This window comes from Capricornis sumatraensis, chromosome 6 (genome assembly GCF_032405125.1).
Source record: "Capricornis sumatraensis isolate serow.1 chromosome 6, serow.2, whole genome shotgun sequence".
NCBI lineage: Eukaryota > Metazoa > Chordata > Mammalia > Artiodactyla > Bovidae > Capricornis > Capricornis sumatraensis.
Window position 1 is genome coordinate 84,583,376 of NC_091074.1, and position 18,268 is coordinate 84,601,643.

At 37.7% G+C, this 18,268-nt stretch overlaps 1 protein-coding gene across 3 annotated transcripts in view; it reads right to left on the minus strand.

Moving 5' to 3' along the window:
* Positions 1–18,268, minus strand: part of UBAP2 (ubiquitin associated protein 2) — a 115,691-nt gene that overhangs the window by 51,798 nt on the left and 45,625 nt on the right. For 2 of the 3 annotated variants that reach the window (XM_068973928.1, XM_068973927.1), the window contains exons 3-6: positions 15,563–15,640; positions 13,202–13,312; positions 8,802–8,955; positions 7,219–7,296 (exon numbers count right to left, since the gene is read on the minus strand). In XM_068973928.1, the coding sequence (XP_068830029.1) occupies positions 7,219–7,296; positions 8,802–8,955; positions 13,202–13,312; positions 15,563–15,640 (421 nt within the window). Of the gene's footprint in view, positions 1–7,218; positions 7,297–8,801; positions 8,956–13,201; positions 13,313–15,562; positions 15,641–17,461; positions 17,484–18,268 lie in introns of those variants that run through there. The other variant, XM_068973929.1, reaches the window with a different exon arrangement.

The following is an 18,268-nucleotide window of genomic DNA, read 5'->3' on the forward strand; positions in this document are numbered from 1 at the left end:
GAAGCCTCTGTACACTGTTTGATGGGAATGTACAATAGTGTAGCCACTGTGGAAAACAATATGTTTGGCAATTCCCCTCAAAATTAAAAATAGAACTCTATGATCCTTATAGCATAGGGAACTCTCAATATTCTGTAATAATCTAAACGGGAGGAAAATTGGAAAAAGAATAGATATATGTATAACTGAATCACTCTGCTGTATGCCTGAAACTAACACAGCATTGTAAATCAACTGTTGTTGTTGTTGAAGTCGTTAAGTGGTATCAGACTCTTTGTGACCTCATGGACTATAGACCACCAGGCTTCTCTGTCCATGGGATTTCCCAGGCAAGACTGGAGTGAGTTACCATTTTCTTCTCCAGGGGATCATCCTGACCCAGGGATGGAACCTGTGTCCCCTGCATTGGCAGGCAGGCTCTTCACCACTGAGCAACTGTGGTCCAATGCAGAATAAAAAAAAAAAAATTTAAGGGGAAAAAAAATTATATGATCCTGTAATTCTGCTTCTGGGTGTGTCTGTGTGTGTGTGTGTGTGTGTGTGTGTGTATCTCCAAGAGAATTTGAAAGCAGTGTTTTTGTACACCCATGGTCACATTGGAGGAAACACGGAGGGTGTGTGTGTGTGTGTGTGTGTGTGTGTGTGTGTGTGTGTGTGTATCTCCAAGAGAATTTGAAAGCAGAGTGTTTTTGTACACCCATGGTCACATTGCAGGAAACACGGTATGTGTGTGTGTGTGTGTATCTCCAAGAGAATTTGAAAGCAGAGTGTTTTTGTACACCCATGGTCACATTGCAGGAAACACGGTGTGTGTGTGTGTGTGTGTATCTCCAAGAGAATTTGAAAGCAGAGTGTTTTTGTACACCCACGGTCACATTGCAGGAAACACGGTGTGTGTGTGTGTGTGTGTGTGTGTGTGTGTGTGTGTGTATCTCCAAGAGAATTTGAAAGCAGAGTGTTTTTGTACACCCACGGTCACATTGCAGGAAACACGGAGGGGTGTGTGTGTGTGTGTATCTCCAAGAGAATTTGAAAGCAGAGTGTTTTTGTACACCCACGGTCACATTGCAGGAAACACGGTGTGTGTGTGTGTGTGTGTGTGTATCTCCAAGAGAATTTGAAAGCAGTGTTTTTGTACACCCACGGTCACATTGCAGGAAACACAGGGTGTGTGTGTGTGTGTGTGTGTGTGTGTGTGTGTGTGTGTGTGTGTGTGTGTGTGTGTGTGTGTGTGTGTGTGTGTGTGTGTGTGTGTGTGTGTGTGTGTGTGTGCGTGCGTGTGTGTGTATCTCCAAGAGAATTTGAAAGCAGAGTGTTTTTGTATACTGCGGAGTAACTAAGTTCGTGTGCCACAACTATTGAGCCTGTGCTCTAGAGCCCGGGAGCTGCAACTACTGAAGCCCACAGCTTAGAGCCCAGAAGCCCATGCACCACAACTACAGAGTACCCCCGGCTTGCCACAACTAGAGAAAGCCCTCGCAGCAACAAAGACCTAGACTAGCCAAAAGTAAGTAATTCTTTTTCAAAAAAGGAAAGAAATCTTGATAAATGCTACAATATGACTGAAACTTGTGGATATTTTGCTATGTGAAAACAGGCCAGTCACAAAAAGACAAATATTTCATGATTCCATTCAGTACTTAAGAGTACTCAAATTCAGAGAAAAGTTGTTGTCAAGGGATATATTCACCATACTAATACAATTAAATGTACATTTAATCATGTACAGTTAACTTATCCAGTAGTCCAAGGTAAACTATTAAAACATATGATCTTGACAAAAATCTACAAGAGACAGGGGAACAGAGGGAAATGTCCTAAAGAGTAGAATTCTAATAATACCTATTATTAGAAATGTCTATTTTAACATCATCAAAAGGCAAAGGTAAGACTTCACACAGCATATCACAGTCTAAAAGAAGGTCAGAAACCAGAGTTTAAAAAAAAAGAAAGCTTTCAATGTACAAGTTTGGGCAAGATTACGACCCTAAATTTAGGAATAAGATAATTTATCCTTAAAGTTAAGGATGATAAGATGGGAGGAGGAGAGTCACCATACAAGCTTTTTTTAAAAAAAAAGGCAAATCTCAGTATAGAATAAAATGGAATATTATATGGCTATAAAAAGAAATGAAGTAGTTATACATGCTACAAAATTGTGCTGATATGAAGTAGAACATCAATGAACCTTTAAAACATTAGGTCAAAGAAGCCAGTCAGAAAGGGCACATACTACTAGATTCCATTTACATTGTATGTCCAGAACACACAAATCTATAAACACAGAAAGCAGATCACCAGTTGTTTATTGCTGGAATTGGGGTGGTGAGGAAGAGGAAGGAATTGGGAATCAATAGTTTTGATTATGCATAATTGTATTATTGTTTTCGTTCAGTCACTAAGTCCTGTCCAACTCTTTGTGACTCCATGAACCGCAGCATGCCAGGCTTCCTTCCTGTCCTTCACTATCTCCCGGAGTTTGCGCAGACTCATATCTGTTGAGTTGCTAAGGTGATCCAATCCTTCCATTCTCTGTCACCCCTGCTCCTCCTGCCCTCTATCTTTCCCAACATCAGGGTCTTTTCCAATGAGTAGCCTCTTTGCATCAGGTGGCCAAAATATTGGAGCTTCAGCATCAGTCATTCCAATGAATAATCAGGGTGATTTCCTTTAGGATTGACTGATTTAGTTTCCTTGCTGCCCACGGGACTCTCAAGAGTGTTTTCCAGCACAATTTAAAACCATCAGTTCTTTGGCGCTCAGCCTTCTTTTGCTCCAACTCTCACATCTGTACAAGAATGTAGAAAAACCACAGCTTTGACTATAGTTGACCTCTGTCAGCAAAGCGATGTCTCTGCTTTTTAATACACTGTCTAGATTTGTATAGCTTTTCTTCCAAGGACGGTCTTTTTATTTCATGGCTGCAGTCACGGTCCACAGTGATTTTGGAGCCCAAGAAAATAAAATCTGCCTCTAGCATAATTCTATAAACATACTAAAACCCACTGAATTATGTAATTTAAATGGGTGAATTGTATAGTATGTAAAACATTTTAGGCTACAATAAACACTGTTACCAGTGAAGAAATCTAAACAATACAACTGCTCTTGATAAGTGCACCCATTCAATGGCATACCGTGTGACAAAAGGCACCAACAAGTGGTTAAATATTAATAGTGGTAAATTTTTAAAAAATGATTCTGCTAAGACATCATTAAATAATATCTAATCCTTGAGCCAGAAAGCAATATGTACATGAAAGAAAAGAAAGAAATTTATTAAAAAAAAAACAAAAACCATAATCTAAGGACCAAAACTCAAAAAATCCTGCGAGTTTCCTGGAAAAAGTCAGTACCAACTACGTATCTCCATGTCTCCAGACAGCAGCAACCACACCCAACTACGAAACAGGAACAACCCAAATATCTTCAGCAGATTTTCAAAAATCAAATCCAGGACTTCCCCAGTGGTTCAGAGGCTAAGACACCATACTTCCAATTCAGGGGACCTGGGTTGCATCCCTGGTCAGGGAACTAGAGCCCACATGCTGCAGCTAAAGATCTGCATGCTGCAACTAAAAGCACCTGCATGCCACAATGAAGACGTAAGGTCCCACATGCTGCAAAGGCCTAGTGCAGCCAAACTAAATAGAAACATATTCAAAAAATAAAAATAAAACCCATATTCACATACATTTTAACAAGCTAACAAAACTGTTCTTTCCTTTTCACCTGGCCAGTAATGCTACCAGCAATATTGTTTTTGATATGTATACATTTCCCTTTATCATGACCTGGTACAAATACCTGTTTTCATCTAATACCTCAGAAGACAGACCTGGGTTCATAAAATACAGAAAAACAAGATTAAAGTAGATAATCATAAAGAATAAATCAATGTTATGATAAATGCTAAAACTGTACTCATATAGGTCTCTTTAGGGACTCTGTACTACATCTATGTTGAATAACTGCTCAAGTTTTTAATTGTTTAATATTATGTATTACACTGAGAACCAGAGTAGAAGAGTCGCTCACTTTCCTTGAAAAAAGCGAAAACACAGAGGACACCTAATCATCTTTACTAGAACAGGCAAATCCAAATAACAGATACTCCCCCAGGACCAAACATGTGCAACCTAAAAAAAAACAGAAAACAATCCCTCTCTCATCCCCAGGAGACTGTAAGCAGGGCTTTGATAACAGCCAAATCTGCCAGAAACTGTGGGCACTTGAATTTATCACTGCACACTCCAGGTCATGATCTTTAAGATCCTAAAGATTTTGAAGTTTAGTTAAAGTTAGTTTTAAAGTTTTTTGTACTGGCAAAAGTTTCCAGATTTTTGAAGCAGCCAGATAAAGATGGCTGCTGTGTTGACGATAAGCTGCTCATCTGCCCAGAGACCAGTTCAGCCCAATAAGGCATCTCTGGGGATTGCTTCACTCAGAGACTTAGGACTCAGGCAAGTTGTCCCTGGTTCATGCTTCATCTACAGAAAGATAGGAATACATCTTCCCCAACTGTAAAGTAGCATAAATGAGTCAAATGACAACAGCAAATGCCCCAGGAATTCAAAGAGGAAGAAAGCATAGAGTCTATCATCATGTCTCATATATTAGCTTTGCTTTAGCAAAAAAGTCCGATTATAAATGTGCCACAATAATTATTTCATGAAAAAATTAATGAATTCTAATACCAGTCCTTAGAAGAAAAGTTATGACCAACCTAGATAGCATATTCAAAAGCAGAGACATTACTTTGCCGACGAACGTTCGTCTAAGGCTATGGTTTTTCCAGTGATCATGTATGGATGTGAGAGCTGGACTGTGAAGAAGGCTGAGCACTGAAGAATTGATGCTTTTGAATTGTGGTGTTGGAGAAGACTCCTGAGAGTCCCTTGGACTGCAAGGAGATCCAATCAGTCCATTTTGAAGGAGATCAGCCCTGGGTGTTCTTTGGAAGGAATGATGCTAAAGCTGAAGCTCCAGTACTTTGGCCACCTCATGCGAAGAGTTGACTCACTGGAAAAAGACTTTGATGCTGGGAGGGATTGGGGGCAGGAGGAGAAAGGGCCGGCAAAGGATGAGATGGCTGGATGGCATCACTGACTCGATGAACGTGAATCTGAGTGAACTCCGGGAGTTGGTGATGGACAGGGAGGCCTGGCGTGCTGCGATTCACAGTGTTGCAAAGAGTCAGACACGACTGAGCGACTGAACTGAACTGAACTGAACTGAAGGACATTAGCAGGAGAGCTGGAAAGTTTTGAATAAGGCCAATAGACTGTAACAACAGTAATTTCTTGATTTTATAATTTTAAGGTAGTTCTGTAAGCAGTATCTTTTTTCTTAGGAGTTTACACACTGAAATATTTAGGGGTAAAATGGCATTACGTTTGAAATCCACACACAATGGTTTCAAGAAAAAAAAATATGTACATATAGAGAGAAAATGGCAATGCAAATGTAGCAAAATATTACAAAGTTTGGGAACTCTGGGTAAACACTCTACAAAACTCTGCTTTTTTTTTTTTTAAATAAAATGTTAAAACCATACCCTGAGCACTTCTGTGTATATTGTGTAATCCAGTAAATATTAGGTTGGTGGAAAAGTAATTGTGGTTTCAGACCATGAATTTTAAATCACTGTAACTAGGCTCAAACACATCTTTATTAATCAAAATAGGAACTATTACAGTCAACATGTTTTTGCCATGAGAAATAAGTTTATTACTGTAGCGTAAAAATCCATGTTTCAGAATTTGATGAACTCTTGGGAATCATTTTCTGCCTTGTGTTGACTGTGGAAGCATTTTCCCTGCAAAAAGTTGTCGAGGTGCTTGAAGAAGTGGTAGTCAATTGCTGAGAGGTCACGTGAGTATGGAGCATGAGACAAAAAGACCAATTTTTTCAACTTTTGAAGCACTGGTTGTGCAACATGTGGTCAGGCAGCTAAACCTGCATTGTTAACTGAGCACTCTGGACGCAGTGAACCGCAACTAGAGAGGGAAGCCCACGCACTGCAAAGAAAGATCCCCCTTGCTCTCAAGTAAGACCTGATACGGCCAAATAAAAAAAAATTTTTAAGAAAAAGAAAGCAATTACAAAGGCATTTTTTTAAATAATCAGGAAACTATATGTATAGATTATTAAATGATATTTTTAAGTGTGAAAACAGCATTATGGTTACATACAAAATCACAAACGTTTTTTACAGGTGCTTACCACAGTAATATATGATAAAATATCCACAAAAATCTACTTTAAATATTTCTGCAGATATAGAGCTAAAATCCTTAAACATTACTGACTAAACATGAAGGGACTCGGGGTTCATTTATTCTCTCCATTTTTCTGTGCTTGAAATTAATAAGAAAAAAATCTAGAAAAGGAAATTACAATTGAAATCTGTTTTTAAAGCACAACCTTCTTTTCACTGTGCCCAACAAATTAGTATATAATTCTGCCCTTTTCTGATCTCTGAAAATTATTTACTTTTGGCCCACATAGTAGAAATTTAGTAATGATAACTGGATGAATAGCCAAGGGAATTGATAGCATATGCAGTATACCTACATTAATTTCTATCCCTAATATTTCTGATCAAAAGAAATTCTGCCACTGTAAAATGCTCATTTGGAGAACAGTCCAACTGAGTGGAACAATGGATCAAACAAAATGTCAGTCAATTCAGGTAGCTTTACTGAACCAAAATAAGATATTCCTACTACATTATGTATCTTGATTTTTAGAACCGTAAGAAAATTCAGTTACAACTCTAAATATGTGGAACTATATTCTTGAAGTGGCTTAATGACATCCTGAATTAATAAATGCAAAGAAATGATCACTAACAGAAAACACTGTTGTATTTTCTGGATGGGGGTAACCAATGGGCAAATAATTTTAAAACTATTATCATATGGGTAAAACACATCTGTTAAAGTCCAACACAGGAGAACTTAGTAACTTTTTGGTCAGAGCTTCAAATTTTAAATTATTCACACAAAGGGCCTTTCTCAGCTCATCTGAAAACCACCAACATGGTTCCTCAAAATTATATAATTCAAATATTTCACTTATAGGCATCAGTAAATGAATCAAAACATTTCAGATCAACCGTTCTTTCCGAGTACACTGCCCTTAGTGAACTGAGTATATGAACAGCCTGCCTCCTTCTCCCCATCACAAGTATCTCCTTCCTCCTCATTCTCTTACCTCTACCACGAGTTCGCTTGCCTCGATCCGAAGGCTTGTCCCCTTGATTGCAATCAATTCCGTTCTCTTCACCTCTAACTAAAGTGGAAAAGAGCAAACAGCTACTAAAGACAAGGACAAAAAGACTCCTTCTGCCCCTCAACAACAACAAAGATGTGTTTTAAAAAAGGTTAAAATTTAACCAAAGGGTTTAGAAAATAAGATAAACAAAACCAAGCCAGAGTGGCTCAAAAAAGTGACAGAAGAACTTGCTTAATTTGTAGGTGAAAATTCAAAAAGAAATCAAAATGACATACTACTTTTTTTGTTGTTTGGACTTACCCTCCCATAAAGTTAAGTTTACTTCCAAAAAACTACCTTTGTTATGCAACGATATACAACAAAATTTGCTCATTGGTTATGTTCAAAACCTGGAAAGGCAAAGACTAGCCAACTGTAATACCAAGGAAATACTGAGTTCTTGGGGAAGTTAACTGTTAACACAGTCTTTTCTTCTCCTCATTCCTATATTGGCATTAGTGACTCTATATAATATAGAATATTTATAAACAATACTGGCACAGCTTGCTCCCCTCTTTCAGGGCTTAACTCTGCGAGTTGTCAGTGAGGCCTTCCATGGGCACTCTCTTTAAAGTTGTCAAACCCCTATTTGTAATTCCCATCTCTCTGCCTTTGTTTTTCCCCAGAACATTATTTCTACATAATGCCATTAAAATACTGTAATATTAATATGAAATGTTACTCTTTTTTATTATTACATCTCACACTACTTCCCTTAAAAGTCTTAGAAGGGCAGGGGCTTTCCTGTAGTCCAGTGGCTAAGATTCTGTGTTTCCAGGTCTGCAGGGGCCCCAGGTTCAATCCCTGGTCAGGGAACTAGATCCCACATGCCTGCAACTAAAGATCTGGCATGCCACAACTAAGACCCAGCACAGCCAAATAAATACATAAATAAAAGTATATATGTTTTTTAAAAGTCTTAGAAGACTGTATGCCTTCATTGCTGTATGCCTTTAAGAATTTCTTCTACATTGTAGATACTCGATAAACATCTGTGGAATAAACTAGCGAAAGTTTGTAAGGGGACATGTTAAATATTTATATTCTATTCATCCATAATTTAGCTACTTTGGTATGCCTGCACAGAAGGTAGTGTCATTCTGGGTGAATGATGCCAAAACCTGAGTTGAATGGAAAGTACTGAGAAAAATCTTTCCTATTCAACAACTTTCCTCTTAATCTAAACCCTGCAAATACCATGAATATCCGTAAGTAGGGAAGAATAAACAGCTTTATCTATCTGCCAACAAAAAAACCCTTCTTTAAAATTAGAAGATGCACTAGATTAGAGAAGGCAGCCTTAAGACACAACAGAACTACCTACAGCCCAGGTCAGTGCTAATATGAAACCGCATCAGCTGGGTTTCTAACAAACTACTCAGTTGTAGCTAAGTGTTACTTATATTAACAAATATTGCATTAAGGAAGTGGATTTATGGACATTCACTGAATCATTCTGACAGCTTTTTAGTATGCATGAAAATTTTTATAAAGCAAAGCTGAGGCTAAAGGTCTGTACTTACACTCTCTCCCACGATTGCCACCTCTTACTTTCCGGTTGTTGTTTCCACGTCCACGGCTCACTTCTCTCTCACTTCTCTTCTCTCTATTCTCTTTGTTTTCTGAACTTTCTTTTCCAAAATTCTTTTTCTTCCCTCCTACAGTCTCCCATGAAGTCTACCGAAAATAAGAGCATTTATTCAGAGCTGTCATTTAAAGTGTGTACAATCATCAAGGGTGTATGTATTTATCTTTTGAAACTAATTACCCCTACCTTACACCTTGCATGCCTACCATTCTAATTCTTCTCCATAAATATACTGTACTTTCTGATGACAAAGACAACAAATCTCTTGCTAGGTTCCTATTGCTATGGAAAGCACAAAAGATTACAGCACTAGCCTAACTGACAACATACTGTATGTTGTCCCACGACAGAGCCTTTTTCTATACTGATAAGAATAAAGCAAATGTTATTTCCCCAAGCTCCCACTCTATACCATCCCCACCTACCTCAGTAGTTGGCCAAACACCTAGAATATACAGAACTAGTTCAAAGACTGTAAGACTTTACCCTAAAATCTCAGGAAATACAATTTTCGATATTCAGTTGTCTAAGATAACCATCTTAAAGAATTTAGTGGTTGACAAATTTGAGGTTAGTTTTTAAATACAGAAAATTTCAGCCCCCGAAGACCTGTTCTAATGAGAAGTTAAATGATTTATACAACCTCCTTTCTCCCACAAATCAAATCATACGCAGAAAAATCATGGAGAAAAGAATGAAACACTATGTTCTTACAGATATGAGTATTAGGATATCCATCAGAATGTTGCTGGGAGATCCCAAAACTGACCCATTCATTTCTATTTACTTTTCCATAATTTTCCAAATCCACAGGGATCTGAAGTGATTCAATTTCAAACTAAGCAATAACTATTTTAAACTTAAAAAAAATCGTTATCCAAATAAATGTACGTGCATAAAATGATTGGATGTGAAAAAAAAACGCATTAAAGCAAGTTATTTTCCACCTCTAAGCTTTGATAAATTTTTTAAAAAATCAACAGCCAATAGTTATGGTAGAATAATCAGGTATTTTCAGTTGTGATGAACATCCATCCATTCTAACCTTCCAGTAAGTCTACCTGGAAATAGTGTCCAAATTTTATATTGGTTCAAAACTTCTGGCCCAGTAATTCTACTTTTTGGTTTTTATTCAGAGGAAATAATCTGATAATTATATAAACATTTATATGCAGACAACGAACAACAAAACAAAAGAATGGAAAATTTCCCAAATATTTAGCTTAACAAACTACCTACTCTAGAACATTCATAAAGTGAGAAATATATAGCCAGTTAAAGAGTAATCCACGTGTTCACAGAAAGAGAGCCATAATATATAAGTGACGCAAGTTATCGGCAAACTGTATAAAATAGGATTACATTTTTAAGCTCAAATAGGAGCTTGTGTATTGCTGGGAAAAGTAGTAGTTATCTAAGTGAGGGCCTTTTACCTTTTTTATTGTTCTGCATTGTTTTTTAACTGCCAAAAACAATAAAGCTTATTTATTCCAGAAAAGAAATCCCACAGCATATAAACTCCATCTATTATGTTTGCTGATATGAATAAACATGACAAATATGTAAGATTTCTATATAACACATTTGAGAGACAGTAACATCTTACCCTATTTTCATTCAGCAAAGGATACCCTTACTAAGCAAGTCTTGGCTTGTGATCAAAAACTAACCGGAAGTTATATGGGGAGGAAAGCAGGGCAAGGAACCTTTAAGGGGCAAACAGACTAACACCACAGTGAATGCTAAAAGGAATACAACCACACATTTTGCAAAACCAGTCTACATGCATGCACACAGGCTTTCAAAGAAAACCAAATAATTACAAAAGATTTTCAACAGAACTTCTGGCAACCTTCGTCATCTATATTTTGCTACCTGTATAAGAGGTTTGAAGAAATGTTAACAGAAACCGTCTTCCAAGATAGCATATTTAGCAATCAAAAAAAGAACTGTCTAGGCCAGTTTAGTCAAAATCACTCTCCTACCCCTTTGTATTTGCCAAGAACTAAACAATACAAACAGGTTTCCCAAGTGGCTCAGTGGAAAGAATTCACCTGCCAATGCAGGCAACACAAGAGATCCAGGTTCGATCCCCAGGTCGGAAACTTCCCCTTGAGGAGGAGATGGCAACCCAATCCAGTATTCTTGCCTGGAAAATCCCATGGACAGAAAAGCCTGGCAGGCTACAGCTCATAGGATCACAAAGTGCTGGACACAACTGAGCACGCACCATACATACATACATATGAGAAATACAAACATACATATATATATTTAAGCACACTAATGCAAGTGACTTAAACTTCAAAACTATTTTGTCACACAAACAGAACAGCACTATAATGAAATGAAAAGTTCAGTACTTTTAAGATTCTGTTCAGTGGTTTCCTTTGACAACTACTCTTAGATAGACAAATGCACCCCTACAAATAGTGAGGACAATTCCACTATTTTTTCAAAGTAACCATTTTCTTTCAGAAGGCCTTGCTACAAAACAAGATTAGCCAATTTGTTTGCTCTCATAGTTTATTTTGAACAGTTCCTGCTCCTAGCAATCAAGCCTACCATGCTCACATTCTCCAGCTGCCCACTCCAAATCATCTACCGCACGCAGGGGAAGATATTCCTTACAGCTGCTTACCCATGGCCGCTGCAGACAACAAAGAACAAGGCAAACAGGATGAAAGATGGACCACAGAATGATCCTAACAAGCCAGGGTTTCAAAAGGACTTTCCCTCTGCCTCTCCATTTGCCCTATAGCCCTCTCACCTCCAAACAGGCAAAGGTCTTTTGTGTCTGTGTTCAGGCCCTAATTTGCAAGTTTCCAATCTTTTAGAAAACAACATGGCAGATCTACCCCCCAACTGTGTGATTTCTAGGTTCTAGAGGTAATCAAAGAGACTCTTCTAACTTTCAGCCCAGAAGCACCTCCTTTGAGTTCAGCTCCAAATGAGAAAAGGAAAGTTGAAACTCTTTATTGAGATAGAACTGGATGTTCATTTAAGACTTAAAAGATTAACCCAGCCACCACAGAAAATGAATGATGAATCTGTGGGAGCTAAAGGAAAGGCAAGAGAAAACAGCATCCAGGCCTATCTCTACCATATAAAAGAAAACAGGCCCCTCAATTAACAATCTGGAAATATTTCATTTATTTAGTGCTTCTTTTGAAAAAAATAAGGCCAATTCAGTCCTTCAGTTCATTTTAAAAAATAAGTGAGACCCATTCTACACTGCATTCATTAGCAATGGGCTGAACACTCCCCATATGTTATAAAATCCAGCAAATACATGCCTAAGTGTCAGCAAACAAGAACTCTTCAAAATTTGATTTCCTCACTTAACAGCATGCATTTTCCTGACAAACTGACATATTTGATAGTTTTATCATGTTGGACCAGTGTTATCTTGCACAGAATTTTAGCCACAGATACTGCTATACTCAAATAATGAAGTATTTTCCCAATTATCTGATGTTTATAATTATAAATTTCTTTCCACTTGCTTTCTTATTAAATAAAAAGATACTCATTTCAGTTTTGAGCTTGCCACAATAGTTCATTTTAATACAACCTATGCCTAACAAAGTCTATCTGTAAAAATGAGAACCCAATTAAACCTAAACAATGATAAGGAAGGCACTTTTTGATGTGCTCATCTTTATATCCCATTTAGGTGAATAACTATTTTCATCTGCTCTGAAACTTATTTCCTCAATGAAAAAATACAAATGAAATATTGTGTAATTTCTATTTAGAAATCAAAAGACCAGAAGTGACACCTGCCTCTGGTATGGCTTTAGCAGCACCCTTTCTCAACTACAAAGGGAGGAGCTTTCGTGTGCCATGTGCATTCCTCAAACTTTACAAAGCTTAAAAAAATTTTTTTTCTTATTTTATATAGCTGTCAGACTGTCATGAAAATGTGTCTGACACATAAGCAAATAGATATAACACCAAATCCTGATTTTCTGTTAACCTAGAGATATAAGGAGTAGCGAGCAGTGATGATTGAGATGAAGGAACATGAGCAGTGGAGCCAGTTAAGTTTTTCAGGTAGTGAAATGTCCACAGGCCCAGAGAATTTTGGCACCTGTGTAACGCTGGACTAGATGACCAAGTTCTCTTTAGAGTCTTCAGATTCTACAATGTCATGAAGAAACCATACGTATATAACAAAACAGACATTTCTCGTTAGTGTTCTTTCTGGTTCTAAAATATATATGGAATGGCACCCATAATCCCCTCTACCTCTACCAAGTAAGAGATAAAGCTGAAATGCAATATGAAAATGGAGACAATGTTCAGCAACACAAATCAATTAATAATACTTACAGTGTCTGAATTTCCCTCCAGCAATACGTTGATAGCTTTGTTGACATCTCCATTACAGTCATGGAGAGCCACTATGCATTCATCCTGATTTTTTCCTGTCACCTCCATAAGCTGTTGAAATTATAAGAAAATAATTAGGGGGATCCAAAAAATTGGCACTTGATATTAATTTTAAGATTCTACTATATAAAGACAAAGATTATGCAATCCTTCCATATGAAGATGGCCTCTTCCAGACTCTGCGTGTACAATCTAAGATCAGGTTTACCTGCTTTTTTGGTGACTCCATGTCTTTTCACCAAAACTGGCAAAGTCAAGCTACAAAATCAACCTTCCTCCAAGCTGACCAAGCATCAGATTCTTAATCAGCAGCATATACATACATACATACATACATACATACATACATACCAACATTCTCAGAACATTCAGGATTAGTTTTATGACTGCTCAAACTAGTTCACAGGCCTGGGATTCCCAAGTTTCTAAACTGCTCAAATATTAAGTGGGACTATATATATTTCAAAAAATACTGCAGTGGGTTGCTGTTTCCTTCTCCAGGGGATCTTCCTGACCCAGGGATCAAACCTGGGTTTCCCACACTGCAGGCAGAATCTTTACAGTCTAAGCCACCAGAGAAGCCCTCCCAAAGACCAAGAATGAGTATATGGCCACAACTGCCAAACATCCAGTCTAACTGCTTGCATTGTACAACAGTCTAGCAGTCTCTGACGACATTCCCTACCTGGGCTATTACTGCTTGGTTTAGAACATTCCACATACAAAATAATCTATAACACTTTAGTGAAAGTCACTCAGTCGTATCTGACTCTTCGCAACCCCCTGGACTGAGTCTGCCAGGCTCCTCTGTCCATGGAATTCTCCAGGCAAGATTACTGGAGTGTGTTGCCATGCCCTTCTCCAGGGGATCTTCCCAACCCAGGGATCGAACCCAGGTCTCCTGCATTGCAGGTGGATTCTTTACTACCTGGCCACCAGAGAAGCCCTATAACACTCTAAGGTCTCACAATTACAATTTGGCAGCTATCACAAAACTCACTCGTGGACATACTATTTTCTCAAGTGGCCTCAACAGGGTACTACTGTTTGAAATTAAAGAAATCTCCTTGGTGGGCTCCCTACAAGAAATATTAAGCTATTTAATATGTTCAACACAAGGAACAACCACAGATTAAGCACAATATAGGTTTCTCAATTATTAGTGAGCAAATATATGATCTAAATATCTGTTTAACTACATTTAACTATTTCAATATGCACCAAGATCAGCTGCATTTCAAAATACTTTGACCCCAACATCTGAAATGATTTCTCTGTGGTCATAAAACAATTAGCCTATCAAAAAGGCAGGTCTCCTGATCTCATAAATACAGCTCTTTACACCACCCTATTCCATCTGATTTCCTTCCTGTGTTACCCAGCAAGACTGTATACACTCTATAGCTTTCCAGTGCTTCAGTATTTGGATGTCTACTATCGAGGTTAGATTTTTATCAAGAATCTGTAGTGGCCCAACACCCATCACATGCAGTTATTAAGATGTACAGTTACTGTCGAAATTCCCCCAGTGACTGGATTAGTAAAAGAGAGAACCATCATTAAAACTTAAAGCTCTGAAGTGTACCAGTGCTCTTGTTTGTGTGTCTGCCATACTCTTCAGATAAATATGTAGAAGTATGTCTCAAATAATTCATAAACCTCACTCCAGTGAATGAGTTCTATGACTTTTTAAGAAATCCTTTCTATGGCTTTCCAAAAATATCACTAAGTCTGATGACAGCAACTTAGGTAAGAACAGAGTTTACCACAGTAAAGTGCTAAAAGGTTCACCAAGGGACTTTCATTACAAGGAATTACTGGGAGACGTCTACCAAGGTAAGGTAAGGGTTATAGCTTGGTTTCTAGAATCTTGAATGGAAAGAAACTCTTATCAAAAAAGAATAGCATGAAATTATATTATCTCACCAAAATTCTAAACAAAGACATCACCCTAAAATTTAATAACTTTTCCAATCTATGTTTAGAATCATCACAATATGTGAAAAGGCAATTCAGCGCTTCCTTAACATCAAACAAAATTTTCTGAGAATTTGTCAAATACTAAATATACTACCTATGCACAAGTATATACAATGTCAGCCTGCTTTCACAAATGCCCTCTACTGCTAAAATTGCTTCATTCTAGCCACCAATACAGGTATTTAATCACCAGTTCAAAAATCCAATTATTTGCAACTAAGCAAAAAATGTAATTTAAAATAAGAATCTCTGGTGAAATTACCTTTTAAAGCACAGTAAAATAGATTACAAAAATAACAGTATCCTTTGCCAGAAACATACCTGTTTAACTTTAGCTTCAAATTCTGAATCATTTTTATCAAAGATCACTTGAGCAAGACGCATCTGTTCAGCTGTTGCCTGTAAAATCAAATACAACTGTTAAAAGATTTAATGCCAAAACCTGGTGCAAAGAGATAAAAAGCTCTCAATCACTATGGTTACAAAAATACTGATTAACTAAAAAAACAAAAGGACTCTTCATTTAGACCTCTTAAGTGTATATAATGTGTTCCCATAAAGTAAATAAGTACCCAATTAAATAGCATAAAGGTCCCATTCCTTTGGCCAAATGACCTAAATGAAGTCCTGTTCATTTTCATTAGCCATGTGACTCATTTAAATTTTCTTTTTTGAATTTTCTTTCCCTTGAGGAGATGAAGTTACAGCATAACAGAAAGTGGAAGAACAGGAACAGTGCAAACTTCCAGAATACAGGCTTAGACCCAGCCTTGCGGTCAAAAAGCAAAAGAGCTTTCCTATCAACTCAAAAAAGACCAGTTCTGAAGAGAAGGCTGTACTTACCTAAAGGAAAACTTTTAAGTTACATTTTTAGCCACAGTTTTTTTTAACGATTTTCATTTAACAGAATTTTAAAAGAACCAACTTTCAAACACTAAAATTAGTGACAGCTACAGAGAAAATTCTTTTCCAGCTGCTTTTTTCACTCAAAACCATTTTTCTAAAAAAAAAAAAGACCAAGTTACTGAATTTTTGAGGTTTACTTTTGTAGTATTTCTGCCAATTAAAAATTTAGAAAGGCATAAAAAAAAAAGGTAATTCTTGGGAATTCCCTGACAGTCCAATAGTCAAAACTGCACTTTACTACTGAGGGCATGGGTTCAATTCCTGGTCAAGAAACTAAGATCCCACAAGCTTCATGACACAACAAAAATAAATAAATAAACAAAAATTAAAAGATTTTTTTAAAAACTTGAAAGAAAATCTGAAAAGGTAACAGCAACATACCCAAAGGTACCATAATTGTGACAATAAAACCAGATGAGGGATACACAGGAAATCTCTGGTCTCTCGGCAACATTCTAATAAATCTAAAATTACTTCAGGGCTTCCTTGGAGGCTCAGTTGTGAAGAATCTGCCTGCCAATACAGGAGATACAAGTCTGATTCCTGGTCCAGGAAGATTCCACATGCAGCAGGGCAACCACAACTACTGAGCCTGTGCTCTAGAGCCTGGAAGCCACGACGACCGAGTCCACAGATGCTAGAGCCCGGGATTCTCAACTGGAGAGTAGCCCCCACAGCTAGGAAAAAGCCCATGCAGCAACGAAGACCCAGCACAGACAAAATAAATAATAAACTCTTTTGAAGTAATTTTGTTTAAGTAAAGTTACTACTGCTAGCTAAAATCTATACTAACTCCTAACATAAACATTTTTAAAGTTAAATCACATAAATTAATGAATGAGCTTGGGGTGGGGGATTCACTAAATGCTAATAATAAACAGCTTTTCATCTTTGCTTTTAATATGAAAAGAAAAGTGAAGTCACTCAGTCGTGTCTGACTCTTTGTAACCCCATGGACTGTAGCCCACTAGGTTCCTCTGTCCATGGGATTTCTCCACATTGCAGGCAGATGCTTTAACCTCTGAGCCACCAGGGAGGCCTGCTTTTAATATAGATTCATAATAATCTTGATGGTGGCGGTGAGGAGGTTGTTAGTATTTCTTACAATGTAAAAACACTTTTCATAAGACCTTTCCAGTTCATGTGTGTGGCTGATTATTCAAGCTCCAGATAGCTTTGGCCAGTTCCCTCCAACCAAATGACCAATCCTTTGATCCCAACCTATGGCTGCTGTGATCTCAGCTGAAGTGCTAGTATATTACAGAAAGATGTTTACATTACAGAAACACTGTCTACACATATGGCCAACTTTACCTCAATCCTCATCAGTATACGTAAGAGGCTTCTTTACATACACCCTCAAATGAGAAGTCCCACAGCTGCAGCCTGAAGAACCAAGGTATGAAATAAGTGAATGAGGTAAAAGGGAAAACCAAAGGGAAAAATGAGTTCTGGAAAGATGGCACTTCCACATTATATATCTGAGTTTTGGGAAGTGGCAACCACTTATGAGTCAAAGTAAACCACTGGGACAGGCTTCCCTGGTGGTCCAATGGTTAAGAATCTACCTCACAATGCAGGGGACACAGGTTCAATCCTTGGTATGGGAAGATCTCACATGCCACAGAGCAACTAAGCCCATGCACCACAAACACTGAGCCTCCACCCTAGAGCCCTCAAGCCACAACTACTGAGCCCATGTGACGTGCAGCTAGAACCCATGCTCAGCAAGAGAAGCTTCTGCAACAAGAAGCCCACACCCCACAACCAGAGAGTAGCCCCCACTCGCTACAACTAGAGAAAAGCCTGAGCACAGCAACAAAGACCCAGTGCAGTCAAAAATAAAAATAAACAATTTTTAAAAATCCACTGGGATAAAAAAAGAATATATATACTATATATATACATGAATCATTTTGCTGTAGAGCAGCAATTAACACACGATAAATCAACTATACTTCTATAAAAATAAATAATAAAATTAAAAATACATTAAAAAAAAAAAAGTAAACCATTGGGGCTCTTGGTGCTAAAATCCCACATGATTAATTTCTGTCCATTTTCCCTAATACCAATCCCTCCTACTCTCTGAACTTCAAGTCTAAAAATCGTGCCTCACTC